Source organism: Hyla sarda, chromosome 4 (genome assembly GCF_029499605.1).
Source record: "Hyla sarda isolate aHylSar1 chromosome 4, aHylSar1.hap1, whole genome shotgun sequence".
Lineage (NCBI taxonomy): Eukaryota > Metazoa > Chordata > Amphibia > Anura > Hylidae > Hyla > Hyla sarda.
The window spans coordinates 353,415,767-353,435,678 of NC_079192.1; the positions used below are offsets into that span (position 1 = coordinate 353,415,767).

Below are 19,912 nucleotides of genomic sequence, written 5' to 3' on the forward strand. Positions count from 1 at the left end.
ATTGTGTGTGTCAATATGATTAAAATTATACCCATGGCTAGATACTTTTATATTTTTGTACCGCTTAAAAAAAATCTAAAACTTTTTGTACAAAATCAGTAATCTAAAATCGCCCTATTTTGACCATCTATAACTTTTTCATTTTTCAGTATGAGGGCATGAGGGCTAATTTTTTGCGCCGTCATGTGTACTTTTTTTTAGATACCACATTTGCATATATAAAACTTTTAGATAATTTTTTAAGTTTTTTTTAATAAAATGTGACAAAAAAGCAGCATTTTTGGACTTTTTTTATTTTTTACATTTACGCCATTCACCGTACGGGATCATTAACATTATATTTTGATAGTGCCGACATTTACGCATGCGGCGATACCAAATATGTTTATAAAAAAAAAATTACACTTTTTGGGGGTAAAATGGGAAAAACTGACAATTTTGATTTTTATTGGGGGAGGGGATTTTTAACTTTTTTTTTTTTTTACATTTTTCAAATTTTTTTTTACACTTTTTATTTCCCCATAGGAGACTATCTATAGCAATCCTTTGATTGCTAATACTGTGCAGTGCTATGTATAGGACACAGCACTGCTCAGTATTATCGGTGATCTTCTGCTCTGGTCTGCTCGATCGCAGACCAGAGCAGAAGACCCCGGGAGACGGCCAGAGCCAGGTAAGGGGACCTCTTACTGTCATGCTGGATGATCGGATCCCCGCGGCAGCGCTGCGGGCGATCCGATCATCCAAAGTACCGCAATGCCGCAATCTGCATTGATCACGGCATCTGAGGGGTTAATGGCAGACATCCACGCGATCGCGGATGCCAGCCATTACGGGCGGTTCCCCGGCTGCTGCTAACAGCCGGAACCTGCCGTGTATGACGCGAGCACCCTTCCTTTGCCCACGGTCATACACAGGACGTAAATGTACGTCCTGGTGCGGGAAGTCCCGCCAAACCAGGACGTACATTTACGTCCGTGGTCGTTAAGGGGTTAAAGTAGAATATCTCGGAATCAGAATAATCGGTAAAAGCATCCCAGTTATTAATGCATAAAGTGATAGTGGTCAGAATTGCAAAAAAGGGCTGAGTCCTTAAGGGGTTAATCTCCTCCTACGACTGCTACATTTTGATTAGCTATGTCAAATTGTTTTTGTCTCTAAATCAAATATTACATTTCTGTTATTCTCTATAGGCATTTTGCTCTGGTCCGCTATTCTATATGGGCATTCCATTCTGTCATTCCGTTTAGTATGTTTTTTTGTTGTTTTAAATCATTCACGGAATAACTCAACCTGCAGTACAAGGGGAGGCTGAGCACACAGGTAGTTACAGTAAACATGACATTGCACAATCCGTTCTCCTTACAGTCACACAGGAATAATTGCAATGACCTCACACAACAACCACCCACCCACCTTACCAACACTCCAAAGGTTACAATTTTACGTACTGACGTCAAAAAAACACACCCTCACAACGTGCTGGCCTGCAATAAATGAAAACGAACGCGGATGGGCAAGGCTTTTGAGGACAGGAAGTGACGGTAGAGTGGGAGCCGGTTTCTAATAGGAGGCGTTAGCGATAAAGGAGGGTTGCATGACGTCACGGCGGCCATCATACGTTGCAATATACCTTGGTCGATGACAAGCCTGCTACGGGAGAACTAGGTTTAAAAAAAAAAAAAAAAAAATTTTATGAGGCGTCTTTGCCGGATTAACCCACATATCGCTAGAACGCTATTCGCGTGGACTGATTGTTTTCTACCGGCTCTGGTTGGGCTCCTTACCGGTTTGGCTAGACCGCCTCTACACTGACACAAGCTTGTGCTGCGGCTGTTCTTTTTCCATTTTGTCCATCCCTCTTGGCCGGCCTAGCGGGCTCTCTGTGGTGCCAGTCCGGCTTCCTAGTTTCCTCAGCATGGATGAAAAGACATTTACCAAGGAGTTGGATCAGTGGATAGAACAACTAAATGAATGCAAACAGCTGTCAGAGAGCCAAGTGAAGACCCTGTGTGAGAAGGTGGGTGTCCCAGGAATCTGTCTATAACGGGCCCTGCCCTTATAGTCCCTATGTGTGACTGAAGAGGTCCGGGACTGTGGAGTTTGCTTAGTGCATGGGGATGCAAGTACACTCATTAGAGCACGCGGCTTCGGGAGACTTCAGTGAGCCCCGTGTTCAGCACTGCTCCCCATAGCGGTTTGTTTTTGCTTCGGCGTATACGTGTTCCGGGGTTCATCCCACCATGTACCGCTGCGTCCCTGCGTGTTTTGATGGCTAAGGCGCTGACATTTATAGCCGGATCATGGCTGCCGCTCAGCTCCTAAGATGGCTGCAATTCCTCCCCTGCCTCCTTCCTAGGAATGTGTGTACGCGCGCGCCTGCAGGGGGCGTCTTCATGTAATTGTTCTCCATAACTGAAAGGTCTCCTTGTTAATGGGATTTTTATATTTCTATTCTGGTAATAAACAAGACGTGTCTACTGAGATGGAGAGGTCGTCAGCGCTTATGGGGCATGTGTTTAAACTGCGCTGAGTTACAAGTAGCGATACAACTGTTCATATGTTTATCAGGTTATCAGCAGGGTCATATCTTGTTGTGCCCACCAGGGTGTCAGGCTGCGGGCAGTATTTCTGCTGCTACATAGAGGACTAAAAGTTTTTTATGGTCGTTAAATAGCTTATGTTGCCTTGATCACACCTTTTTAGTTTCCTTATATGCTCTTCTGTTCCCCAGACATGGATTGACAAATTAGGGAATGTCACTCTTGTATGGGGGATCCATGGTTATGCCGGACATGACTGATTGGGCAGATGCCGGCATTAACCCTTTAGACGCAACAGTTTATTGCCGCATCTAAAACAGAAAAATCAATGTAGCTGATTGAGACTCACACTGCAAAATCGTGGGGTCCCAATCAGCTGAGAGGAGGGCACTTAAAGGAAATCTGTCATCAGAATCACCCGCACTAAACCTGTTACACAGGCTTGTAGTGCGGGTGATCCTGATTAAAACGCTTCTTCCCTGGTTAAAAATGGTTCAGCGCTTCTTAAGATATCTATATTTTTAGTTTTCTATTATTCCCTGGCTTGGGACTCAGTGGGAGGTGTTATCATCTGGGACTCGGCCACACGTCATTCTAGCTGGGCGGAGCTGCCGCCCGGCTCATGAATATTCATGAACTTATCCTCCTGGTCTAATTCTTCTTTCTCGGTCTGGTGTGGAGGGCCGCGCATGCGCCGCGTTCCGTACACCCAGAAACAGCTTTCTCCCCCCGGCTTCACTCAAGCTGCGGCCCTATACAAGTACAAAGACGGGCTGCATGAGTGAAAAGCCGGGGGTGGGAGGAAGGGAGGGACGGAGGATGTATTTATTCACAAACAGACCGAGAAAGAAAAATTAGACCAGGAGGATAAGTTCATGAATATTCATGAGCCGGGCGGCAGCTCCGCCCAGCTAGAATGACGTGTGGCCGAGTCCCAGATGATAACACCTCCCACTGAGTCCCAAGCCAGGGAATAACAGAAAACTAAAAATATAGATATCTTAAGAAGCGCTGAACCATTTTTAACCAGGTAAGGAGCCTTTTAATCAGGATCACCCGCACTACAAGCCTGTGTAACAGGTTTAGTGCGGGTGATTCTGATGACAGATTTCCTTTAAAGGAGTTCTCCGGCGTGCACTTTTTTCCTTTTTATCCCGTCCGGGCTGTAAAATAAAAGAAAACACACTTTCTCTTACCTGCCAACGAGCCCCCGGAGCTCCGGTACACTCTGGTACAGGTGTTCGGTCCCCGGGCTATATTCTTCTTACTTCCTGTTAGCCCGGCACGTCACATGGAGCTTCAGCCTATCACTGGCCGAGGCGGGACATCGCTGCGGCTGGTGATGGGCTGAAGCTCCGTGTGGAAGCTCCGTGTGACGTGCCGGGCTAACAGGAAGTAAGAAGAATACAGCCCGGGGACCGAACGCCTATACCGGAGCTCCGGGGGCTCGTTGGCGGGTAAGAGAAAGTGTGTTTTCTTTTATTTTGCAGTCCGGACGGGATAAAAGGATAAAAGTGTGCGCCAGAGTACTCCTTTAAGTACCATCTTGCTGTCAGATCTGCTCTCCAATAGATCAGGAAGCCATGGTAGGCTGGAGCAATGGAGTGCTGATAACAATGATCGTTGCTGTTTTATGGAGCAGCATTGTTAAAGGTTTTCACTCCAGATTGCATGTAACAAATTGTACTTTTTAACACCTTAAGGACAATGGACGTACTCCTACGCCCCCGTTTCCGAGTCCTTAAGGACCGAGGACGTAGGAGTACGTCCTGTCCATTCCCGGCCCCCTGCCGCTAGCCGGAGGAGAGCCGGTGCCCGATGCCTGCTGAAATCGTTCAGCAGGCATCGCGGCATATCGCCCAGGGGGGTCATTATGCCCCCCCCATGTTGGCGATGGCCGCAGATCACTGGATAATTCAGTCCAGCGATCTGCGGCGATATCGGGTCTCCAGTGACCCGGTGACCATAGCCATAGCCAGCAGGGGTGAGGTGGCACTGGTGCCACCTCACGATCGCCCTGATTCGTGGGCCGGTTTACCGGCCGACCAATCAGGGCACCTGCTGCGGGTGTCACTCCCGCAACCTGCTCCGCCCCTCTTCCGGAGGACGTGAGCGGGTGCGGGAAGAAGACCCCGGGTGCTGGGGAACCCGATCCCCGGCGTCAATGCTGGGATCGGGGCCCCAGGAGCAGCAGCGGCGGCGAGGGACTGACCTGATGCGGCGTGGAGCAGCAGCAGGAGGTGAGTGACAGCCTCCTGCTGTTGCTTAGCAACATCTCCCAGCATGCAAAAAGGGCATGCTGGGAGCTGTAGTTATGCAACAGCAGGAGGCAGACCACCAGAACTCCCAGCATTCCCTTATGGGCATGCTGGGACTTATAGTTTTGCAACAGCTGGAGGCACATTTTTTCTATGGAAAAGTGTACCTTCAGCTGTTGTATAACTACAACTCCCAGCTTGCACAATCAGCTAAAGTGCATGCTGGGAGTTGTAGTGGTGCATCTGCTGGTTGCATAACTACAACTCCCAGCATGCCCGTTGGCTGTCGGTGACTGCTGAGAGTTGCAGTTTCGCAACAGCTGAAGGCACACTGAGTTAAATGGGCACTGTCATGAAATAAAAAAATTGATATGTTGTAGTACTTAAGTACTACAACATATCTCTAATATAGTTTAATTAAAAAAAGTGATTTTAAACCAGTTTAAAATCACTTTTAAATTCGGCCACTAGGGGTCGCCCTCCTAGTGGCCGAATGCATTCGGCAGTGACGTCACTACAGAATTTCGTCTCATTTGAGCCTGGCAAATGAGTCGAAATTCCAGTCACTGCGGTGCTCGCTCCCGCCTGTCAATCAAACAGGCGAGAGCGAGCACAGTGAAATCCAGGGCTGCGCATTGGCTCCCTGGACTCTCACACTGGCCGCCTCCCTGCTGCATATTCTCCCTGCAGCAGGGAGGCACATGGCGCTTACCTCTCCTTACAGCCGTGGCTCCTATGGGGATACGCCGCCTCCTCACTGCTGTGTGCTGTCATTACCGGGAGCGCGTTATAAAGAGAGGGGGGCACCATTTACAGGAGGGCCCATCACACTCTGAGCAACAAGCGTGTGCCCGGCTTCCTGTCATGCTCCTACACTCTGGTAACTCTCTCTATGGTTCTGGAGGACTTTCAATCCTCCAGAAACATAGAGACAGTTTCCAGAGTGTACGGGCATGACAGGAAGCCGGGCACACACATGTTGCTTGCTACGGACCCCCGCTCATGGTCCGGCACAGGTGAGGGTGAGGGGGGCGATATTGGTCGGGGGCTGGGTGTCTTCCAACACAGGGTGCCTCCAGTTGTTTCCCCACTACAACTCCCAGCATGCCCTGACAGCAAATAGATGTCAGGGCATGCTGGTAGTTGTAGTGGTGAAACAGCTGGAGGCACCCTGTCAGGAGAACTATGGGCGGAACTCTGCCCCCAGCAGGCATCAGTGACGTGGTGCCTGCTGGGGAAGTCTGCCTGGTAGTGAGCACACTACCAGGCAGACAAAATGGCATTTTTAAGATAATAAAAAAATAAAATAAAGGCAGGGAGGGGGTTAGGGATAGATGGGCAATAGGCAGGGACAGAAAAAAAAAAAAAGAGGATGGTGGGAGCTACCCTTTAAGTAGCAAACTAGTGTGTCTCCAGCTGTTGCATAGCTACAATCCCCAGCCAAAGTAGTATGCCTCCAGCTGTTGCATAACTACAAGACCCAGCATGCCCTTCCGCTGTCCGTACATGCTGGGGGTTGTAGCTTTTGCAACAGCTGAAGGCACACTGGTTGCAAAACACTGAGTTTGTTACCAAACTCCGTGTTTCACAACCAGTGTGCCTCCAGCTGTTGCAAAACTACAACTCCCAGCATGCACTGATAGACCGTACATGCCAGCGAGAAACTACTGTGAACCCCCGCCCGTGCGACTGTACCCTAAAAACACTACACTACATTAACACACAATAAAATAAAAAGTAAAAAACACTACATATACCCATACCCCTACACAGCCCCCCTCCCCTCCCCAATAAAAATGAAAAACGTCTGGTACGCCACGGTTTCCAAAACGGACCATCCAGCTGTTGCAAAATAACTACTCCCAGTATTGCCAGATAGCCACTGACTGTCTAGGCATGCTGGGAGTTTTACAACAGCTGGAGGCACCCTGTTAGGGGTATTCTACGCCAGTGATTCCCAATGTCCACCCCTATGCAAGTCCCTAATTTAGGCCTCAAATACGCATGGCGCTCTCACTTTGGAGCCCGGTCGTCTTTCAAGGCAACAGATTAGGGCCACATATGGGGTATCGCCGTACTCGGGAGAAATTGTGTTAAAAATTTTAGAGGGTATTTTCTGCTATTACCCTCTTTAAAAATGTAAAAATTTTGGGAAACCAAGCATTTTAGGTAAAAATTTTTTTTTTTTACATATGCACAAGTCGTGAATCACCTGTGGGGTATTAAGGTTCACTTTACCCCTTGTTACGTTCCCCGAGGGGTCTATTTTCCAAAATGGTATGCTGTGTTTTTTTTTTTTTTTTTGCTGTTCTGGCACCATAGGGGCTTCCTAAATGCGGCATGCCCCCAGAGCAAAATTTGCTTTCAAAAAGCCAAATGTGACTTGAGACCTGTAGTGCACCAGCAGAGCAATTTTTACCCCCATATAGGGTGTTTTCTGAATCGGGAGAAATTGGGCTTCAAATTTTGGGGGGTATTTTCTGCTATTATCCTTTTTAAAAATGTAAAATTTTTGGGAAACCAAGCATTTTAGGTAAATTTTTTTTATTTTTTTACATAAGCAAACGTCGTGAATCACCTGTGGGGTATTAAGGTTCACTTTACCCCTTGTTATGTTTCCCGAGGGGTCTAGTTTCCAAAATGGTATGCCATGTGTTTTTTTTTTTGCTGTCCTGGCACCATAGGGGCTTCCTAAAGGTGACATACCCCCCAAAAACCATTTGTCGCTCCTTCCCTTCTGAGCCCTCTACTGCGCCCGCCGGACAATTAACATAGACATATGAGGTATGTGCTTACTCGAGAGAAATTGGGTTTCAAATACAAGTTAAAATTCTCTCCTTTTTACCCCTTGCAAAAATTCAAAAATTGTGTCTACAAAAAATGAAGATTTTGAATTTTCTCCTTCACTTTGCTGCTATTCCTGTGAAACACCTAAAGGGTTAATACACTTATTGAATGTCATTTTGAATACTTTGGGGGGGGGGGGGGGGGGAGGGGGGTGTAGATTTTATAATGGGGTCTTTTATGGGGTATTTCTAATATGAAGACCCTTCAAATCCACTTCAAACCTGAACTGGTCCATGAAAAATAGCGAGTTTGAAAATTTTGTGAAAAATTTCAAAATTGCTGCTGATCTTTGAAGCCCTCTGTTGTCTTCCAAAAGTACAAACTGATAAATTTTATGATGCAAACATAAAGTAGACATAGTGTGTATATGTGAACCAAAATTTTTTTTATTTTGAATATCCATTTTCCTTACAAGCAGAGAGCTTCAAAGTTAGAAAAATGCAAAATTTTCATTTTTTTCATCAAATTTGGGGATTTTTCACCAAGAAAGGATGCAAGTTACCACAAAATTTTACCATTAAGTTAAAGTAGAATGTCACGAAAAAACAATCTCTGAATCAGAATGATAACTAAAAGCATTCCAGAGTTATTAATGTTTAAAGTGACAGTGGTCAGATTTGCAAAAAAACGCTCTGGTCCTTAAGGTGTAAAATGGCCTGGTCCTTAAGGGGTTAATGACACCTTTCTTATTAAAGGAAAACTTATCAGTGTCACCTACTCCAGGCAGGTAGTGCAGGTGACATGACAACCATGTTTATGTGTCAGCGATCGGTGCTCCCGGTATCTTCATCTGTCCCCTCCGTTTGGCCATTAGGCTTGGGGCATGGGCATAGCTTTATGATGTCACCGCTTCTGTCTCTCTGCTGGGCCTTGCTGCATGCTAGCCTAGGGACACGTTGTAGTCAGGAAGTTCCGCCTGGGCCCCAAGTCTGCCTGCTGAACAGAGGAAGATACTGTGAGCACTGATGGTGGACACGTAAGTATGGTTGTCGTCACTGTCACACACTGGCCCACACTACCGGCCTGTAGAAGCTGATTAGTGCGGTTACACTGATGACCGTTTTGATTTAACGTAAAATATACATTACAACAACAAAAATTGATAGTGGAAATTGAATTAAGAAGAAAACCGCAATTTTGCAACTTTTGAGGCGTTTTTTTTCACTGTGCACTTTATGGTAAAACTGACATTTTCCTTATACTGTGGGTTAATACAATTAGAATAATATCCATGTTTACACTTACATTTTTTATTATTGTACTACTTAAAAAAAAACCCTCAAACTTTAAAGGAGTACTCAGGGTAGTGCTGGGCAATATTCCGGTTCATACCGAATACCGGTTTTTCCCTATACCACAATACCGGTCGGGGCCCCCCCCCCCCTCTCGAATGAATGAATTATCAGCAGCAGTGCGCTGGGGGACTAATCCTCCTGGCTCCCGGCTCAATGCACTGCTAAAATAAATAATTTTCATTCATATGGCGGCAGGGATATATGAATATAGGAGAGCTGGGGGGGGTAGATAACGCTATGTGTCTGCCCCCCCAGCACATCTATATACATATGCAGCCTCCGCTCTATGAATGAATAATATATCTATCAGGATCATCTGGCCGGCGGCTGCTGGATGCGATCTGGCAGAATGAAACCATTCACATATAGCTGCAATGTAAAATTAAGACAAATGCGCCGGCGGGGTCACATTATGCGCTGGCGGGGGGTATGGATATATACATATAAATGCACTGGCGGGGGTCATATTTTTAGTAATGCTCTGGCGGGGGTCATATTCTTAGTAATGCGCTGGCAGGGGTAATACTTGATTAATATATATAAGCGCCAGCAGGGGTATGTGTGTATGTGTGTGTGTGTGTGTGTGTGTGTATGTATATATATGTGTATATGTATATGTGTGTGTGTATATGTATATGTGTGTGTGTATATGTATATGTGTGTGTGTATATGTATATGTGTGTGTGTATATGTATATGTGTGTGTGTATATGTATATGTGTGTGTGTATATGTATATGTGTGTGTATATGTATGTGTGTGTGTATATGTATATGTGTGTGTGTATATGTATATGTGTGTGTGTATATGTATATGTGTGTGTGTGTATATATGTATGTATATGTGTGTGTGTGTGTGTATATGTATATATGTGTGTGTGTGTGTGTGTGTATATATATATTAACAACAAAAACCAGATTGGAGCAGCACGTCCTATTGTACCACAGTGCTGGTGCAAGCGGCGAAAAGAGCTTTGGTCAAAGCAAGTCAGACATCTAGGAAGGATGCCGCAGCACACAAAAATAGTTCAAGTGTAAAAAACAGTGGTTTATTCCATGGAAATACAAGCAAGCGACGTTTCAGCTGCCAGTGCAGCCTTTTTCAAGCCGGCTGCACTGCACTTTTTGAAAAAGGCTGCACTGGCAGCTGAAACGTCGCTTGCTTGTATTTCCATGGAATAAACCACTGTTTTTTACACTTGAACTATTTTTGTGTGCTGCGGCATCCTTCCTAGAGATATATATATATATATATATTTATATTATGATATATGCATGCGCCAGCGGGGGTCATAACTTTATTAATGCACTGCTTTACATTTACTAAATTGTTCCATCTTTTTTACCAAATTAAAGAACCGTTTTGCTTTATCTCAATCTGGCCGCAGCTTTTTGAATTGAGTCTAGTTTTCCATGTAGAAATCCAAACCTTTTGTTATTTTTTTTATTACTTCCAAGTTTTCATTTTAATAAAGGTCCTATAAATAGCAATGTGTGGCTGAAATATCTAACCCTTTGACAAGGAAAAATTGCTGTGTTGCCCATATTGTTTCCTGATTTTAGATTGTGGTGTCCTTTTTAAAAAATGCTCTATGGAAAATGCCTGTGCTTTTGGCGTCTCTAAGCGCTTTCTTAGGTGATAAAAGAAATATGCAATATTTATCAAGTCTATGCGCCTTTTTTGTAAATAAGGTGCACAGCCGTCGAAAAGAATGCAAAAAAAACTGCATAAAAAGCTGCTTCTCACAGCCAAAATTGATGAATCTCCCCCATTGTCCTTCATACTGCCGGCAGTGAAAAAAAGAGGTACATACCTTCTGTCGATGCTCTGGTAACACGCTCTGGGCTCCACCACAATCCTCATCCTCGTGGTCTGTGAGTCATACTGCACTTAGCCATTCACCGGCGACAACGAAGTCCCACATCGGCTGGCGTTAGGCTGAGTGGCAGTGTGACTTTTTCGGTCCCACACCTGTTGTATCGGAAGGTATGTACCGCTTTATTTTTTTTACTGCCGGCAGTATGAAGGATAATTTTCCCATCCTGGAATACTGCTTTAACAAAATTAGTATGTTTAACTTAGGAACAGGTACGCCCTAGCTCCCTGGTACTTAACCCGTTAAGGACCCGGGGTTTTTCCGTTTTTGCATTTTAGTTTTTATCTCTTCACCTTTAAAAAAAAAAATCATACCTCTTTCAATTTTGCACCTAAAAATCCATATGATGGCTTATTTTTTGCGCCAGCAATTCTACAGTGTAATGAAATCAGTAATTTTACCCAAAAATCTATGGCGAAATGAAAAAAAAATCATTGTGACAAAATTGAAGGAAAAAAAACTATTTTGTAACTTTTAGGGGCTTCCGTTTCCGGTAAAAATGACACCTTCTCTTTATTCTGTAGGTCCATATGATTAAAATGAGACCCTACTTATGTAAGTTTAATTTTGTTGTACTTCTGAAAAAAATCATAACTACATGCACGAAAAGTTATACGTTTAAAATTGTCATCTTCTGACCACGAACTTTTTTTTTTACTTTTCTGCGAATGGGGCGGTGTGAGGGCTAATTTTTTGCACCGTGATCTGAAGTTTTTAGGGGTAACATTTTTGTATTGATCGGACTTATTGATCGCTTGAAATTCATTTTTTCATGATATAAAAAGTGACCAAAAAAACGCAATTTTGGACTTTGCATTTTTTTTTTGCGCATACTTCATTGACCATGCAATTTAATTAACAATATATTTTTATAATTCAGACACTTCCGCACGCGGTGATACCACATGATGATTTTATTTACAGTTTTTTTTGGGGGGGGAAAAGGGATGATTCAAACTTTTATTAAAGGAGAAGTCCCATGTAGAAAAAGTATTGTGTTTTAAATGCAGAAGCAAAAGTTATATCACTTTGTAAATCACTGACTTCACCCATCTTGTAAGTAAAACCTGTTTTTTTAGCTTCTTTGTTCAGAGAGGAAGTTCAGCAGCTCCCTGTTCTGATGACTTGCGACCCCCCATTGAGCTGCATTATGCTGGGGGCCGTGATGTCACAATTTCCCATAGTTCTGCAGCTTAGCCAGCTCTGTGCACGGCAAGGGAACCTCCCATGTGCAGCTTCAGCCAATCATAGAAGCCCCAGTGAGCTGAGCACTTGTCTTCATCTCCTTGGCAGGGAAGCACCTGACAGCCAGCTCAGTGTTTATAAGAGCAAGAACGATGTCCCAAGAAGAAGCAGAGGGGGAGATCCCTGCTTTCCCCTGCACTGATTACAATCTGACAGCAGGTCAGTCTGAAAGAATGATGTCCTAAGAATAGAAGCAGGGGGAGGGGAAACACTGAGCCTGCTGTTAGGAAAGTGATCAGTGTCTAGGTCAGTGTAGCCCAACCAGGGTGCCTCCAGCTGTTGCAAAACTAAAACTCCCAGGCATGCTGGGAGTTGTAGTTTCACAACAGCTGGAGGCACCCTGGTTAGGAAGCACTGGCCTAGGCTGGGCTACTTCTATGATGAACTGAAAGGCATTATGGGAGAGAGGAAGTCAGGGACCTCCATGGACCAGGAAGTACCGATCTTTCAGAGGGGATTGCAGGAGAAGGGAGAGGGTGAGATACATGAGGAGCAGATTGTCAGAATGGTGAGCTGAGGCACTTTCACATGATAGAAAAAAAAAATTGTGACTTGGTCCATGATACTTCTTCTTTAAGGAAGGGGTTAAATGATCTTTAGCTTTTTTTTTTAACTTTTTTTTTGCAATGTTGTAGCCCCAATAGGGGGCTAGAACACTGCACACACTGATATTTTACATTGATCACTGGTTTCTCATAGGAAACTATTGATAGATGATTCTGCCGCTTGATTACTCATGCCTGGATCTCAGGCACTGAGCAGTTAATCGGCGATCGGACACCAGGAGGCAAGGTAAGGGACCCTCCTGCTCTCCTACAACTGTTCGGGATGCTGCGATTTCACTGCGGTGTTCCTGAACAGCCCGCTAAAATAGCCGGGGGTAGTTTACTTTCACTTTAGCCCAGCGCTATTAGCCTCAGGTCCCGGCCGTTGTTAGAGGCTGGGCCCGACCCGCTGTGGCCCTGCTAGGGCTGGGTGGTATTTTTTTTTTATGTGAATCTTTTTTTATTTTATTAGATTTCAGAAACAATACAGAACAAACATTATTCTTCCTCATAATTCCTGAAGATGGTAGCCAAAATACATAGAAAGAAAACATTAAATAAATCATAACCACATTCATTCGGTCCTCTCATACCTACAGATTCCTTATATAATTGGGACATTTGAACATTACATAGCATTTTATATAACAAGGCAGTACAAATTAATCTGTTAACTTATTCACGGCAGTTCACCTCTAAATACTTTCCATAATCTCCATTTTTCTTCATGTTTTTTACTCTCCAAATTACTTTGCGCTATCAACCCCTCCATTGTATAGTTTCTCTGTACTATGTTCCGAAGTTCCAAGATATCTGAAATTTCCTCTGTCTTCCATTTACTGGCAATTTGAGTGCGAGCTACAAATAATGTGTGTTGTTATAGTTAATTCCGAGATTAGCAGTGTTTTTGTTGTGAGTAGTGCAATTTCTGGGCCCCACCTAACATTGCGATTTACTATTCTATTTATCAAACTCAGAATTTGACTCCAATATTTTTGAACTACTGGACAGTCCCACCATACATGATATAGTGAACCTATTGCTGTTTTACATCTCCAACAATACTTTGACATTTGGGGTGAAATGCGGTTTAATTGTACGGGCACCCAATGCCATCTATATAATAACTTCCTAGAAATATCGAAATGATTAGTACAGTGAGATACTTTAAATGGTAAGGTGAACGCAAACTCCCAGTCTTCCCGAGAAAATAATTGACCTAGATCCTCTTCCCATTTTTTTGAGAGTAAAGCGGAAAATGATTTTTAAAATTGATTAGATGTTTATACGCTAGGGATATTCCCTTTTCTCTGCGTTCAATATTTTGGAAGTAGATTTCGTATGGTGAAATTATCTCTTGTTTGTGCCATTTAAGGGAGACCAAAAGGTGTCTTAATTGTAAGTATTTAAAAAAATCTTTTGAAGAAACATTAAATCTAGCACAAATTTCGCCAAAACTCATTAAGGTACCTTGTTTCTCAATATCAGATAAGTTTTTTTATACCACTATTCTTCCATTCCTCAAGGTTTAAATGAGGGAGCAAGTATTCTATGGCTTCCAGTGGTGTTGCAGATTAGGTTATAACATTTATAAACCCTTTACTAACCAAACCTTTCCATGTTTTAATACCTGCTTTGATAGTGGGAGAATGGACGGTGATAGGACCTTTTAGAGATCGCTGCGGTCCATAATATAACATTAGTTGGTATTTTCAATTGGCTTGCCTCCGATAATACCCAATTTTTATCTTGTTTATCATGCCACCAAAATTTTAACTGATTAAGTATTATGGCATCGTAATATATTTTAAAGTCCGGGCACCCCATTCCCCCCTCACTTATAGGTGCGTATAACGTACTTGCTCTTACTGTGTTTACCTATTTTCCAAATGTACCTCAAGACTATATTTTGTAACTGTTTTATACTACCTAATGAGTAATTAATCGGCAAATTTTGAAACAGATATATTACTTTCGGCAGTATAAACATTTTTACTGCCGCTATTCGGCCTATCCAGGACCAAGGTCATTTGGAGTATGTCTCCAAAATCTCCTTTATATTTAGGATTAATGGATTCAAATTCTGAGTAGATAAATGATTCAGATCCGAACACAATCTTATCCCCAAATATGTAATATTTTCATTAGCCCAGTTTAGTGTATATGAACTCCTTAATTGGTGTTCTATATGTGGCTCCATAATAATGGGTAGTATTGTTGATTTATCAAAATTAACTTTGTAGTAGCTAACTTCTGAGTAGGATTGAATAATGTCAATCACAGCTGAGAGCTTTGTACTGAAGTCAGTGCCATCAGCACGTCATCGGCATATAGACCTATTTTATGTTCAATAGATGCTATCTTTACTCCTGAGATTAAAGATGATGTTCGTATCATTTCCGCCAATGGTTCAATACTGATAGTAAATAATAAGGGTGAAATAGGACAACCTTGGCGGGTACCGTTATATATGTAAAAAATTTTTGAGATAGCTCCTTCTACATAAACGCGTGCTGATGGCTCTGAATACATTGCGATAACTGAGCCAACAAAACATTTAGGAAGTCCGTATTTACCCAAAACTTCCCTCAAATAATCCTAATTGACCCGGTCGAATGCCTTCTCAGCGTCAAGAGACAATAAGAGAGAAGGCATCAGACCAAGTCCCGCCTGCGCAATCACATTCACAAATCTTCGTGTTCCCTCATATGTCTGCTGCCCCTTAACAAAACCGACTTTATCAGGGTGTATTATAACTGGTAACACCTCAGCTAGTCTAGCCGCCAGAACCTTAGCATAAATTTTAAGATCCGTATTTAACAACGAGATTGGTCTATAGTTTTCTACCCTTATTAAAGACTTCCCTGGATTTGGTATAGTGATCACTACAGCCTCCAGCATTTCTGCTGGTATAATTCCTTTCAACTGGATTCCTCTAAATAACCTTGTAAGATATGGCACTATTAAGTCTACATGAGACTTACAGAATTCGTTAATCAATCCATCTGGGCCTGGGGCTTTCCGACCTTTAAGAGTTTTGATTGTGCATATTATTTCTGTTTCCGTTATGTCTTCCTCGAGGACTACTATTTGTTCTAGTGATAACTTTGGTGGTAATAATGGTGATAAAAATGACTCAATTGATTCGGGAGTTGGTTGACATATATTAGGATCACTTGAAATGTTATACAATTTAGAATAAAAAGTGGAAAAGGAGTCTGCTATTGCCTGGGGATTAACAATTTTAGTTCCATCTACATTTTCTAAATAGGCTATTTTTGATTTATTATGTTTAACTTTCAATTAGCGTGCTAGGTAAACTCCTGATTTATTTGATTGCCCATAGTGTTGCAGGTTAAGCCGCCTCATGGCTGATTCATATTTGTATAAATCCAACAAATGCAACTCTCGACCCAATGATGATAAGCGATCAAGCAAGTCAGGTGAAGGGCTGCAGCTATTCTGTCTATGCAGATGAGCTATTTCTTCTTGTATTTTTATTCTTTTTACTTGTGTTTGTTTATTCTTATATGCTGTTTGACTAATTATATGGCCTCTTATATTGGCCTTAAAGGCACACCATAGGGTAAAACATGATTGTACTGTTCCGTCATTATAATGAAAATACTGCTGTATTTCCTAGGCTAATTTATCCTTAAGATCTGCATTTAGTATTATATGTGGGGGTGCCCTCCATAAAGCCGGCCTATTGTTTACTAAAGAGTCCCGAAAGGACACCACCACCGGGGCATGATCTGTCCAGGTTATTGTGCCCATCGATGAGCTCTCTGTCAAACCCAACAATGGCTCTGTAACCAAGATATAATCAATTCTGGTGTAGACTCCATGACGGTGGGAGTAAAAAGAATAGTCTTTTTCAGTCGGATGTTGTATTCTCCACACATCAGAGTCCACACCGGGAAGTAATTTGAAACAGACTCGTTGGTTCAGTAATTTTCCTGCTAGAGGTTGAGTCCATTGACTGCCACATTGTTAAATTAAAATCCCCTAAAATGATTACCCTCTCTTTGGGATTAAAGGAGTTTTTTGCTATTAATGAACCAAAAAACTTAGTTTGATTTTTATTTGGGGCATATACTCTAATAGTGTAATTTTGATTATTAATTTTACAGAATAAGCTTACAAACCTACCCTTAGGGTAAATTTTTGACTGTAGTTCAGTAAATATCACTGAGTTTCTTATTAATAAAGCGACCCCAGCTTTTTTCCCAGGAGCTGGGGCTACAAAAACATGGGGAAAATATCTATTTTTTTTTATCAAAATTTGTCCGATTCTTTCAAATTAGTCTCTTGGAGACATAATATATCAGCTTTTGTGCGGCCTGCTTCAGCCCACATCCTTGATCTTTTATATGGAGAATTTAATCCTTTACAGTTAATAGACACTACGTGACCCTCCATGATGTTAATTGAATCAGGTCGCACAAAGGTTTTTTTATACTGCCAAAAAACACTCCCAACAAATTGTCCCTATTACCTATACAGCCTCTATTAACACCACATTCACAGCCATTCACGCTAGGAAAAGGAAAAAATATAACTACTCTCTCTTCAATTCCCTTATATTCATACCCAGCCCATACGATTACTTCCTGGGCTTCTCCTTCGGGGCATATTAGCAAAATTGAAAAGACAAAAAGAATATTGCTAATACAATATATCATGACCACAAAAAAAAAAGGAAAAATTCCAGCATTAGGTAATTTAGGGCTTAAATAAAAATAAAAAAGGAAAAAGAAAAAAGAAAAAAAAAATTCCCGTAACCAAGCGTCAATTTAACCAATATTCAAATGCAGTCATAGCTTAATATCCATCATCATTTCCTTTTTCCCCACTCTTGAGCGATTTTTCTGGATTTCTCTTGGGCTTTCTGGAGGGGGTGTCCCTGGTAGCTCCCAAGCTTGACATAAGCATAAGAGATCCTTAGGCGTTTCAGCCGCATATTTAGTTCCTTTGTATGATAGGAGTACTTTAACGGGAAATCCCCATCTGTATTGATTTGCATCTTCCCTAAGGATTTTGGTACCTTCCGAGAACTCCCTTCTACGAATCATTGTTGCTGCTGAAAGATCCGAAAATATTTTCAGATGTTTAAATTTATCCATTAGTGTCTGATTTTTACGCATTACCGTCATAATCTGATCTTTTATATGATAAAAGGGAAGTCTTACTATTGTATCCCGAGCAGTAGCAAGCGGCAGCCTTTGAGGTCTGGGGAGACGGTGAGCCCGATCAATACAGAGGTCCAAATCTGTTGCAGCTGGTAGAAGAGAGGAAAAAAATTCTTTAATAAAGGTAGATAAATTCTCTATTTTAATAGTTTCCGGGATTCCCCGTATACGTAAGTTATTTAGGCGATTTCGATCTTCATCATGCTAATTTTATTTTCATAACATCCAGTTCTTTCTCCATGTGAATAAACTTTTCTGCCAGTACATTATGATTTTGTATAATATCCTCCATTTTTTCCTCTACCTTTGCCGTTCTCATTCCCAAATGGTGGACCTCTGATCGAATACATTCCACTGCCTGATGCAAGTCTTTTTGTATGGTCCCCTTTAAGTCAGCAAATAGTGTAATCATAGTTGCTTCTGTTAGCAGCGGCGATATCCCTTTAACGGGTAATTCCAAAGTTTTAGGGGGTGAGTATAGGGGGGTTAATGTGAGTCTCTACATCCTCTGTTGTATCCAAGTGCTCCATAGTAGTACTTAGAGCACTACCACCTTCTAATCCCTCTTGTATGTACTTGGGATGGGGTTCAGGAGTAGGTTCTACAACAGTATTTTCCACCTGTTCCTCTTCCCCCTTCTACCCCGTTTGCGTTTTTATTAAAGAAGTCCGTAACTTTAAGTGGGCTATTAATTTTCTTTTTATTATCCTTCCCTGCCCTACGTGTACGGCCCATTTCAATTTCCATTGACTTCTGCAGAGGGGGGGGGGGGGGAAACCTGATAAAGCCCAATTGTAGAGACAAAACAAGTCACGGTCTTTTCTTTATACAATTTTCTTCCCCCACCACTCACTCCCGTCTCTCTCCGGGCTCACCTTCCCGCTGCTAATCACTCTCGAGACACTTTTCTTATAGTCCAGATGGTCCTCACCTTCTGCCGAGTGCTCCGGGTCAGCGAGCAAGCACACACTCCTTCTCCACTCGCTATCAGCTTCCTCGATAGGACAGCTGCTTTGCCCGGGCATTTGCTGAGGCTTTCGGCGTGGAGGCGTCCCCGCTGTGAGGTCAGCCCGGCTCCCCGCTGTGACGTCAGTCCGGCTCCCAGTGCTGCACCACGCGGTCGGCTCCAACAGCGCAGCGCCCTCTGGTGGACCCCGAATTCCGGACCTCTAGGCTGCGATGACTCCAGGTATACTATGCTAGTTATAGGTAGGGATTTTGAACAAGGCTCAGCCACCAGGAACTTTCTCAAAGATTTCAATGCCAGAAATTCTATTAGCCACTCAGACTGCTTTAGACGTTTTGGATGCTGGAAGAGGTCGAGAGCCCCCCATATCTGGGTGGGTGGTATGACCAAACATGTGTATCACGGTATTTTTGTAACTTATGGGGGTTCCACGGTATAGAACGGTATTTCCCCACCCCCCAAAAAAAATTTTAGTACTAGCCCAGCGCTGTGCTACTACTACTCACGTCACCCGCAAACGCTGCCCTCCTCGTCCTTTACTGTACGCTGTTTCCCTATGCCCGGGCTGCAGAAGGTAAACAAAAGGTAAATGCATGTTCCTACGTCTGCCTTACGCTCTTCCTGTATACGTGAACGTCGGAGAGCCGTCAGGCTATCACCGGCCACAGCGGTGTTCCGCCTCGGCCGGTGAAAGACTGAGCGCACTGTCATGTAAGAAGCCGGCTTCTTACATGACAGTGCGCTCAACCTATCACCGGCCAAGGTGGAACATCTCTGCGGCCGGTGATAGGCTGACGGCTCTCCGACGTTCCATTCCCTAGGAAGCAGGTCCGGACCGACGGGGAAGGTGAGTTAAAGTTTATTTTGTTTACCTTTTGCAGCTCGGGCATAGGGATATAGAGTGTCAGCGCCGGGAGGACAAGGAGGGCAGCACTTGTGGGTGATATTTGAGTATTTACCCCGATGGGGACAGCGCAGTGCTGGGCTAATAATTTGTGGGGGGGGGGCCAGAACAGCGCTCGCGTGTCAAATGATTAGTTCCCTGATGTGGGAACAGCACAGCGCCTGATAATTCATTCAATCCCGAGGGGGAGGGGCCAAATCAGTATTGCGGTATGGGGAGAAATTCATATCGTGCAGGCCAAA

At 43.2% G+C, this 19,912-nt stretch overlaps 1 protein-coding gene and 1 long non-coding RNA gene across 3 annotated transcripts in view; one reads left to right on the plus strand and one right to left on the minus strand.

The window, feature by feature from the left end:
- Positions 1 to 1,519: 1,519 nt before the first annotated feature.
- Positions 1,520 to 19,912, plus strand: part of PPP2CA (protein phosphatase 2 catalytic subunit alpha) — a 139,370-nt gene continuing 120,977 nt past the window's right edge. Inside the window, exon 1 of the mRNA XM_056516608.1 lies at positions 1,520 to 2,020. Within this exon, the coding sequence (XP_056372583.1) occupies positions 1,919 to 2,020 (102 nt within the window). The 5' untranslated portion in view covers positions 1,520 to 1,918. The remainder of the gene's footprint in view (positions 2,021 to 19,912) is intronic.
- The window catches only part of LOC130267212 (uncharacterized), a 174,852-nt gene continuing 163,065 nt past the window's right edge, over positions 8,126 to 19,912 (minus strand). The window contains exons 4-5 of one of the 2 annotated variants that reach the window (XR_008843099.1): positions 17,800 to 17,888; positions 11,725 to 17,690 (exon numbers count right to left, since the gene is read on the minus strand). This is a non-coding gene — a long non-coding RNA (uncharacterized LOC130267212). Of the gene's footprint in view, positions 8,585 to 11,724; positions 17,691 to 17,799; positions 17,889 to 19,912 lie in introns of those variants that run through there. The other variant, XR_008843098.1, reaches the window with a different exon arrangement.